The sequence below is a fragment of the Nematolebias whitei genome, chromosome 14, assembly GCF_014905685.2.
Source record: "Nematolebias whitei isolate Nwh7 chromosome 14, NemWhi1, whole genome shotgun sequence".
Classification (NCBI taxonomy): domain Eukaryota; kingdom Metazoa; phylum Chordata; class Actinopteri; order Cyprinodontiformes; family Rivulidae; genus Nematolebias; species Nematolebias whitei.
In genome coordinates, this window is record NC_056511.1 from 43,488,573 (window position 1) to 43,499,741 (window position 11,169).

General features: G+C 40.3%; 1 protein-coding gene across 1 annotated transcript in view; it reads left to right on the plus strand.

The window, feature by feature from the left end:
- The window catches only part of LOC119420707 (autism susceptibility gene 2 protein-like), a 90,976-nt gene extending 80,020 nt beyond the window's left edge, over positions 1–10,956 (plus strand). The window contains exon 2 of the mRNA XM_037688135.1: positions 10,829–10,956. Within this exon, the coding sequence (XP_037544063.1) occupies positions 10,829–10,951 (123 nt within the window). The 3' untranslated portion in view covers positions 10,952–10,956. The remainder of the gene's footprint in view (positions 1–10,828) is intronic.
- The last annotated feature ends 213 nt before the right edge of the window (positions 10,957–11,169 follow it).

Consider the following 11,169-nt stretch of genomic DNA (forward strand, 5'->3'; position numbering starts at 1 on the left):
ATATATATATATATATGTATATATATATGTGTGTGTGTGTGTGTGTGTGTGTGTGTGTGTGTGTCCTTGTTTATGCTACTTTGTGAGGCCCATTTTTCCAACTTATACTACATTGTGGGGACCAACTGCTCCTTATGGGGCCCAAAGCCCGGGCCCCATAAGAAGAAGTCCCGTTGGTGGGTTAGGGGCTAGGTTTAGGACTAAGGTGTGAATTGAGGATGTGTTAGGCTTAGGGTTAGGTATGTACTGGTAATGGTTAGGTTATGGATAAAGGTCATGGTTAGGCTATAGAAATGAATGAAAAATGAATGGAAGTCAATGCAAAGGCCCCACAAAGATAGCAAAACAAACCTGTGTGTGTGGGGGGTGGGGGGGGGAATAAATTAATAAAAAAGTCACTTGTTCATCATGAAGCATTGGTTTAAGTAACTGATTGTTGTTTGGAAGAAAAAAAATTAAAACTTTATTCACTGAAATATATTCAGTTTACTATTATTGATGCAGTCAATAATTGACCTGTTACAATGAGTATCATTATGTAGGTCTAACAATAAAGACTGTCTCATTGTTGTGTCAACCAGTGGACAGTCTTATGTTACATGATGAACCTCGTAACTTCTTTAAAAAGGGCTCATATATGTGTTATTTTTTATTTTTTATGTAGCATTAGTGTATCAGGGCGAGCACTTTGCTGCTATTCCCGTAACACAAATAAAGCCCTATTTCCCTAAACCAGAAGCACTTGTCTATCATATTACCACATGAGTCTCACACACAGCTTGACCCAGTGTTAAGTGTCCGCGCTAAATTTCATTGCCTCCATCTCCTGGAAGGCCTGCCAATATACTGGCAGTGAATTCCTAGAGGAAAATAAATGGCAATAAAAAAGAGAAATGATAGCCCCTCCAAGCCGATAGGAGAGAACTTTTGCTCTGCTGTCTTTTTTTCCATACCTCCCTTTATTGAGGCTGGCCAGCACAGAGAGCTCTGGTTTTACACACTGCCTGGATTAGTAGTTGATTGGGAGTTTGAAAGACAATATGAAACAGTTACACTCCTAGGGAAGGCAAGGGATTTCATGTAATTAATTGCATGCTGATTTCTTTTTGTATTATAGTGTTGATAAGCATTTAATTGGGCCATCTGAACTGTGATCATTTTCAGTTTTTCAGAGCCATCTGGGAAAGGATCAAGCAACAGTATTCTCTGGGTTTATTTTTATTTATTTATTTATTTATTTGTGTTTGCTCTTCTTTGGAAATGTTAAAGCTCAGGGAATTGGAGGCACATAAAGTGGACAGGAAGGTTATTTAACTGCCACACCGGGCTACTTTAACAAGTTGTTCAAATATGATCTGAGAGAGTAGATGTCTCCAACTGCTCTTATATTCTCCCATCTCTCCACCGCACACTTTTTCCTCCACCTGCTCAGCTCATTATTAAATCTGGGAATTGTCCCCATAACTCAATCTACTAGACTACTACATTATATGACCATTTGTGAGGGGGGTGATTGCGACACAGGGCGGAGGATGGATGTTAAAAGCATATTGATTCGTCTGTAATGTCGTCATAGATTAGAGATTTATGGCAATATATAAATGCAGCCGCAAACTCTAGTAGCCTCCAGCCTGTGGTAGAGGAAATGGAGTCCATAGTATGACTGATGAGATCAAGACAGTGCTTTCAACCATGTTTACCCCCTCCCACTCCACTCTTATGAGCCTCAATTTCACCAGTTCCTCTTGCTCTCAGGATGCTTTCAGCCTGCAGCTGATGTGACTAGTCCTCGATGGTTCCATAGCATTGCTTAGACTTCAAATTCCTGTACAGCAATCATAAAAGCCTCCTCTGTGACTTGAGATAGTTAGGGCAGGCTTGCCTGTTATCACTGAACATACAGTAGATCTACTAGAAAGCAAGCTGCTTCAATATCATTCACTCATATTGATGCTGGAAATTGAAATACTTTTTATTTTTATTATTTTTTGGTCTGGGTATGTACACGTACTGTATGGTAAAAGTCTTAAGCCAACTTCCATTTATTTATACAGTATTTTATTTTGAAGTACTTTACATTTTGGTGTTATTTTTTACTTCTTCTCAGTCTAGTTCTTGTACCAGACCATTATTCAGCAGATCATTTAAGCTATAAACACTGATGTATAAATCATTTAACCAGGGGTCTCAAACTCCGTTGAAAAGGGGGACAAAATAATTAAAAAAAAATGGTTCAAACAGAGGACCAGTTTAAATTCATTAACTCAAGTCAGGCCTGACACGTTGGCTGCAGGTTCCTTAATAAGGTTGGTCAGTTTCAGTTGATGTTGTCTTTAGCTCTTTCTACATCAAAATCGAAGATTATCCAAAAAAATCAATCAATTTTTTTCTTGACTTCAGCACTGGCCGATTGTCATGAGAAGTCAGCACTAAATAAAACATGCTCAGGTTTTTTTTCAGCAAAATTAGAAGTGATACAAATATTTTGCTTTTAAAATATCATGTTGGAGGCCAGATAAGACGTTAACAAGGGACATATTTCACCCCAAGGCATTAAGTTTGACGTAATTTAAACATTAATGAAACAGTGTTGTGTGTACACAAAATAGAGAATACAGCTAAATAATGGCTTTGGGCTTTTTTCTAGCAGTATGTCACAAAAACACAAGCCTGAAATAGTATTACTATTGTATTATGGTATTGTATGGTATGGTAATATATGCATGAAAAAATCTAGAGTGGCAGATAAGTATGTTAGAGTGGTACAGGACACATATGAGGACAGCAGGACAGTAGTGAGATGTGCTGTAGGAGTGACAGATAGCTTCAAGGTGGAGGTGGGAGTGCATCAAGGATCAGCTCTGAGCCCCTTCTTGTTTGATCTGGTGATGGACCGACTAACAGATGAGGTCAGAAAGGAATCCCCATGAACTATGATGTTTGCAGATGACATTGTGATCTGTGGTGAGAACATGGAACAGGTGGAAGAGAACTTGGAGAGGTGGAGGTATGGACTTGAAAGAAGAGGAATGAAAGTCAGTCGTAGTGAGACAGAGTCCATGTGTGTGAATGAGAGGGAAGCAGGTGGAACAGTGAGGCTACAAGGAGCAGAGGTCACAAAGGTGCAGGACTTCAAGTACTTGGGGTCCACTGTCCAGGAAAATGGGGAATGTGGTAAAGAGGTGAAAAAGAGAGTCCAGGCAGGATGGAGTGATGGAGAAAAGTTTCAGGAGTGATTTGTGACAAAATGGTGTCAGCAAATGTCAAAGGAAATGCTTACAAGACAGTGGTGAGACCAGCTATGTTGTATGTTCTGGAGACAGAGACATGGACAAAAAGTCAGGAGACAGAACTGGAAGTGGCAGAAATTAAGATGTTGAGGTTCTTCTTAGGAGAGACAATGATGGAAAAGATTAGGAATGAGATCATCAGAGGTACAGCACAGGTTGAACAACTGGGAGGTAAAATTAGAGAGCACACTGAGATGGTTTGGACATGTCCAGAGGAGGGACAGTGGATATATTGGTAGAAGGATGTTAGAAAAGTAGCTGCCAGGAAAGAGACAAAGATGAGATACATGGATGCAGTTAGAGAGGACATGGAGGTAGCTGGAGTGAGGACAGAGGATGCAGAGGACAGAGATGGAGGAGGATGACTCACTGTGGAGACCCCTGAAGAGGGAAAAGCTGAAAGAAGATTGTATTATTGTATTATTATATTATTGGGTCAGTCTTACGTGACCTAAAAAATATACTGGTCGGGTACAAAGATAGACAATTAACCAAAACCTCTTTAAAAGATTACTGGAAAGCCTGACTTCTTGGAAGCAAAATATGTTTAAAACAAGTTAACGATGGCTTGTTAGATTTGATTCCACCGTTTTAAACTAAAAACCTTTTATGTAGAAAATTGACAAAGTTGTAGCCTGTTTGGTCAAACTTTGAAAATTTCATTGCATGTGATCTCATGCAGTGACTGTGAGATGCCATGTCCAAAGTATTAGTGAATAATTCTCAGCTACTACCACATCAAGTTTTAGCTCATGGTTTCTAAAACTAAGTAACTTGCATCCATTTTATGCAGGCTAGTGTTGTTCAGCTGTTATTAATTGAACTGACTCCAAAAGTGAATTAGATGTACAGACAGTGAATAATTTATGCACATTTTATTAAAATATACCAAGTGGTTCATGAGGTATTTTGGTAACATACATGCACAAACAAGCACAGGCAAAAACAGTATCCTTTGTCTTTGCCTTTTGGCGGTGGGAGACAAAGTACCACACTGTTTTACTGCAAGTGACATCATAATCAAACAGCAAGCTTTAGGATAAACATGCCACTTATTTTAATATGGCTTGTGCACAGCAATAAAAGAACGTGCCACGTCCATGCTTCATGGGCAGAGATTAAAAAGTGGCATTGGACATTTTAATAGCATGAAAGCCCAGAACCTCTTTGTGAACAGTAACAATCGTAGCAGACGTGAAGCACTGATGCTCAGTGACAGGCTGTGAGCGAGGGTGGCAGAAGGGCTTATGGGTGACAAGAAGGTCAGGCAGGGCTCCTGTCTGTGAAAGTTAAAGCAGCTGGGCCTCAGGGGCAAGTACAGGGTCAGCTCTCAGCCACTGTGATAGGCTCGCCCACACAGCCGCTGTCAGACCAATGACGTGGAGTCTGATGCCTGCCCTGTATAGACCCTGACTAACCCACAGCCTCCATTTTCACATTAGACTTGTCAGATAAAGGCAGCAGTGAGATAAACAGGCCCGGCAGTTTCCAACTGCTGTTGTCAACCAGCCCTAGGTGGTGTTATGGGCTCACTGTGAGGCTGATGTGATGTGGAGTCTGGGATGGACATAATTAGTGAACCTTAATGCGGTTTAATGTTTGGCCAAGTCATATCCTCGGGCTATAGGAGAGCATCTTCAGAAAGTCGAACGAAATTCTTTAAGTTCATTTTAACTGCTCAGTCATTAAACTCTCCTCCACTTTAACAGCTCTGGTATATAGACCTCTGGGGACAACATAAAGGAGATATTCAAAGTGTAGTGTGTAGAAACTGAAGGATTTGACAGTGCTGCTGGAAAAAGGCGATTTATTATCAGCAACAGAGCCTCAGCAGTGGATTATCTATAAAACTTTCATGGTTTTCCCTTAGTGGCAAGCAGCCATAAAACTTCCCAAATGAGGGACTTGTTAATTTACTTGTTAGAGCAAATTAAAAATTTATAAGCGCTTTTAGGTAAATGAGATCCTCTTTCATTGCCGTCCTAGTGGGATTCTTTATGCCAGATCCTGCGAGGACAGGTTAGCTGTTGTGAAAGCCGCAGAAGAACAATAAAAGCCGTTAAATTGTTCCAGGTTTTATTACCAGCGAGCTCCGCAGCTGCTGTAGTGCGTAACTAAGGGAAACCAGGAGCTGATGGCAGCAGAATCCCTCTGAGGCCACTAGAAAACTGACGCTAGTTTCCCTTTTTTCCTCTCTTTGTGGGATGAGTGGCGGCAGTGGTGGCTGTGGCGGCGGGGGGTGTGGGGGATTGGTTGTGTATGACTCTGTTTAAAAAGGCCTTTGTGGTTAGAAATGTTAGCAGGCCTACTTTTGTGCTCGATTGCATTCGGGCTGTAGTGCAGCCCCTGAGAATAGGTCAATACACTTGTAAAATCCCACTATGGCAATGGTGAGCACTTTTCACTAAGTGAGAAAATAATTGACTTCGCATGCTCATGACGTACTGTAATAGAGGTTTATTATATGTTTCAAGATAATAGTGTTGTTAGATATTCCATTGTAGCTTTTATCTTTGCTCATGTTTTGCCGAATTGTATTGCCTTTAGTGGCAATAAGACATTTCTTGCTCAGTGTCTTTTTAAATACAATTTCATTTTTGTTGTGGCAGCCACATTATTCACAAACATCTTGTGCACATCTCAAACTGTGTATTTGTAATGGCTGATGATGATAAATAATATGGCAGCATTCATTGTCATGAATCAGGGGTTTTGTTAATGTGGTTCATTTTTCCTGGTTGGAAATCATGTTTTTTTATTCCTGTATGTGTTTTTTTCCTGTATTACCAGTTTTGTTTCATGTTTTTGCTGCTAAATAGTTTTTTTTAGACCTTTCTTTTTTGGGTGTTTTTCCATTACTTGTTAATTCTGCAGGTTTCTGGATTTTCATGTCTATTGTACCCCTCAGTTCCCTTCATTATTCATTCAGTACACCTGTTGTTCATATCCATCTTCCCAGCTGCTCTCATTCACAAATCCCCCTCCCCAGCGCCTGTACCTCTGGATTTTTCTTGTTTATTCTCAGCCAAAATTGTTGATGTGTAGTTTTCTTCTATTTTGTGCTTTTACTACTTTTGTAACTGAGTGAAATCTTTGTACATATTCATATGTAAAACTATCTCAAGTGAAAATGGCAATGACTGAACAAAATGAGACCGACTTCACTTTCTGTTAAACACGAGGTTAAACACACACATAGCTTTAGTAAATTTTCTAACCTGCAGTTTGATGATAAAGTTGTGCTTTGTTTAAATCAAAGCCCGAAGAACTCCTGTTTAAACTAACACGTCCATTTCTGCTTGAAGATAGTAAAACCACGTTACAAATACAATTACATATAAAATCATCTATTAACAGAGAACATACAGTCATGCTTGAAAGTTTGTGAACTCTATAGTTTTCTATATTTCTGCATCAATATGACCTAAAACATCAGATTTTCACAAAAGTCCTAAAAGTAGATAAAGAGAACCCAGTTAAACATATGAGACAAAAATATTAAACTTGTTAATTTATTTATTGAGGAAAATGATCCAATATTACATATTTGTGATGGTAAAAGTATGTGAGCCTTTGCTTTCAGTATCTGATGTGACACCCCACCCCCACGATGCAGCAGTAACTGCAGCTAATTGTTTCCTTCCACAACATCTGGATTGGATTAAGGTCAGGACTTTGACTTGGTCATTCCACAACATGAACTTTATTCTTCTTGAATCATTCTTTGGTAGAACATCTTGTGTCTTTAGAGTCATTGTGTTGCTGCATGACCCACCTTCTCTTGAGATTCAGTTCATGGACAGATGTTCTGACATTTTCCTGTAGAATTCTCTGATATAATTCTGAATTCATTGTTCCATCATTGATGACAAGCTGTCCTGATCCAGATGCAGAAAAACAGGCCCAAACCATGACACTACCACCACCATGTTTCACAGATGGGAGAAGGTTCTTCTGCAGGAATGCAGAGTTTTGTTTCTCCAAACACAACACTTTTCATTTAAACCAAGAAGTTTTATTTTGGTCTCATCGTCCACAAAACATTCTTCAACAGTCTTCTGGTTTGTCCACGTGATCTTTATCAAACTGCAGACGAGCAGCCATGTTCTTGTTGGAGAGCAGTGGTTTCTCCTTCAACCTGCCATGACACCATTGTTGTTCAGTGTCTCCTGATGGTGGACTCATGAACATCAACATTAATGTGACAGAGACCTTCAGTTGATTAGAAGTTACCCTGGGGTCCTTTGTGGCCTCGCCCACTATTCCACACCTTGGAGTGATCTTTGTTGGTCCACCGCTCCTGGAGAGGGTAACAATGCTCTTGAATGTCCTCGATTTGGACACGATCTGTCTGCCTGTGGACTGGTGGAGTCCAAACTCTTTACAGATGGTTTGTAACCTTTTCCAGCCTGATGAGCATCAACAACTCTTTTTCTGAGCTCCTCAGAAATCTCCTTGTTCCTCCATGATCCACTTCCACAAACATGTTGTGAAGATCAGACTTTGATAGATCCTGTTCTTTAAATCAAACAGGGTGCCCCCTCACACCTGATCATCATCCATTGATTGAAAACACCTGACTCTAATTTCACCTTCAAATTAACTGATAATACTATAGGTTCATATACTTTTACCGTCACAAATACGTAATATTGGATCATTTTCCTCAATTAATAAATGAACAAGTAAAATATTTTTGTCTCATTTGTTTAACTGGGTTCTCTTCATCTACATTTAGGACTTGTGTGAAAATCTGATGATGTTTTGGATCATATTGATGCAGAAATATAGAAAATTATAAAGGCTTGACAAACTTTCAAGCACCGCTGTAAAAGCTGCAACCATGACTTTTAAAGAAAATATGTTATTTTAATTTCCTGAAAGGTTTTTTGACACTAAAATCTGCCCGACTGCAACAAAACATGAAATAATTTCTGTGAGCGGAACCATGCTGTGATTTTAATGCTTTACTCTAAAAATGTAAGTAACTGCTGAGTAAAAAAAAAATGCTGTTTATGGTCTGCATCAGTTGTTCAAGTTGTTTGGATCAACATAAAAAGTTCTTTATTCAAACATAGAATGAACTGAAAGAAATAATTGTTCTCTAATAATAGGTGTATTTAACAATTTGAATGTTTTATTAAATCAATGGTACATTTGACTGTGTTTATATTTTAATTGCTAAACTAATCTTGGGAATATTAAAAACATATGTTTATCTTCTGTAGGTCATTAGATAAACACATTCTCATATTTGAACCCACATTTTCATCATTTGCGTCTTTGCTTCTGCTCAGCAGACCTCGTTTCTCCACCAAAGATCTCTGCCAACTGCAGTGAAGTGCACTGGGGTTCATTAAAGGAGGTTTAAAGCTGAAACTAATTTAAAGACCCATATAAACCATGACTTGCATGCTGGTACAAGTGGGAGTGATCAAATGATCACAGATCAGATCGCAGAGACGGCCCCCCACACCCACACGCAGGCTTCTAGTTCAGATTTATCACCAGGCGGCAGGTCATTAAATTTCAGCTTCGCTGTTGGATGAGACTGACCACCATCAGTCCCTTCATTTGCTTAAGACTTTTTTTTTTAATCACGTCATAAAAAGGAATGAATCCACACATTGAACCTCTAAAGAGAAAGAGAACGGATTAAAAGAAAATTCTCTGAAGTAATTTTAGGGAGCTCAGGGGGAAATTAAAGGGAACAAGCCGGGGAATACGTTTTCAAATAGCTGTGTAATCAGGTTCCCAGCTATGTAATAGCTCTGAAAGATGAGCCACGCTTTATTGGAATGTCTTTATTAGACATGTTCTTCAGACATTACATACAGTTGGATAAGAGCAGCGGTATTTCAGATTCTATAAAGTCCACACACACACACACAGATAAATCAGGATACAGACGGTGTGATTATGTGGTTTCTCCACAGCACAGCTTTTGGATTCCACATTGATTAATAAAAGACAAATCTCTCTATCTTCTTCCACTTCTCTGATTATATGTTTTATAAGCCCACCATATATGTGTTCTGGCAGTGAATATTCGATGGAGGAACTGGCAGCCGCTTTCGGTCTTTGTGTGTGTGCACATTCATAAATGCATGAGAGAGCTGGCATTCGCTGCTCAGTGTTGTCAACAGGGATGCTGCTTGGTTAATAAATATTATAGGTCAACATGTTTTGATGAAGGAGCCTCAGACGGGGGCACAGACAGCCTCCCCCCGTGCCTTCTCCATGGATCAGTTCAGAGGCCAGGCTCCATGAGATATTGTTCCTTTTTTTACTTTAAGGATTTTGCCAATTCCCTTCAGATGAAGTGACATTTACAATAAAATGAGAATGTGTGCTGGTTTTTTTTTTCTGTTTTGTTTTTTTGTTTGTACGAGTAAAATGTGTTGGAGGTAATTAGCGCTGTAGCAGTGCACGGTACTGCTTGTGCACAGGCGACTTTGGCTTATCAGCCTTGTTTCAGCACTGTGTGGGAACGTAGACCTACACACACGCGTGCACAAGCATTTTCAGACTTTCTCACACATTTGAACAGGCCCGTCAGGTCTTCACAGTGCTGGGATTTTCTTATCACATTTAGCACTCTGGTGAATCCACCCTCCTTCTACCCATCATGCAACTCTCCCATGGAATGGGATTCTTTTCACACCACTAACGGCCACAGAAAAGGGAACATTTTCATTTTGTATTATCCCCTCAACTCAACGGCTTCTTTTGTATTCCCCTGCCTTGTGTCCTGTCGTCACGTTAAATGATGTCTCATACCTGTAATATATATATATATAATAAAACTGCACACTGACGCTCTCACACTGAAGCTTTGGCCTTCTCTTGTGCAGAAGGTGCACACTTCTTCTGATCAGTGTGTGCAGTGTTGCACTCTTATTTTCTGCAAAGTGGCTGAACAATTGCTCACTGCTTGGTCTCATAAGCCAAGCATTTAATACACTTTGAAATCAAACCAGCAGAAGTTGGCACGTCTCAAGAACGCAGCATGTGCATCAGTTGCAGACTTGGACCAGACTCCACCTCCTCCCACTGAACTCTGTTCTCCCAAGAGGCTTTCGTTGTTCTCCAGATTTTGAAGAGCCTTCGATTTTGCCAGATTGGCAAGTCCTTTTTATATTCTTGTCATTTTGCTGCATCTGAGGGCGAGCCTGTAGAGGATGACACTTGCTGAGCTCCTGCTGCCTCAGCATGTGGTGTCTGCTCGGGAGAGATAGTGGCTCCATTTGAAGGTTCTGGAGGGGTCTTTATCCCTGTTCTCGATTCCGTGGGCTGAGAGGAGTCGCATACTGGGAGATCAGATGGCGTCTCTCATTGGCAAGCACAGACGTGGCCACTGAATAGGCCCAGAAACATGACAGATTTACAGAGACAGCACCACCGATTCTGCCAGTTCTCCCATATTCATTAACTGACTTCTGTGGGACGCCTTGCCGAGCCGGAGCTGTGAATGTAGCGCTCCAAGCTGAAGTATGAATTGTATTAACCCCTTGTTGCTTTGTGTGTTGTGCTTCTAGCTGAAACCTGGTCAGAAGAACTGCAAGGCCAGTGACAGCGAGAGCGTGAGCGGCGAGTCGAAGCCCTCCGTCAGGAACAGTTCCAGGGACAGGCTGACAGATGTGAGTACGCCAACCCCTTAAACAACCCCAGCGGTTCTTAAAAAACAACGAGATTTTAAAGACAACAAGTGCCTGCAATAAAAAAAAGTGGACCATTACTGTTGCAAACTCTCCTGCATTTTTACAAATTGTAAGTTTTTGGTAATGTTACTGATATAATACAAAATGTAACACCAGTCAGGTCTTTCTGGGGAATTTTCAAGCTTCAATGCAGTTTTACTCTCAACTCTTATTGTACT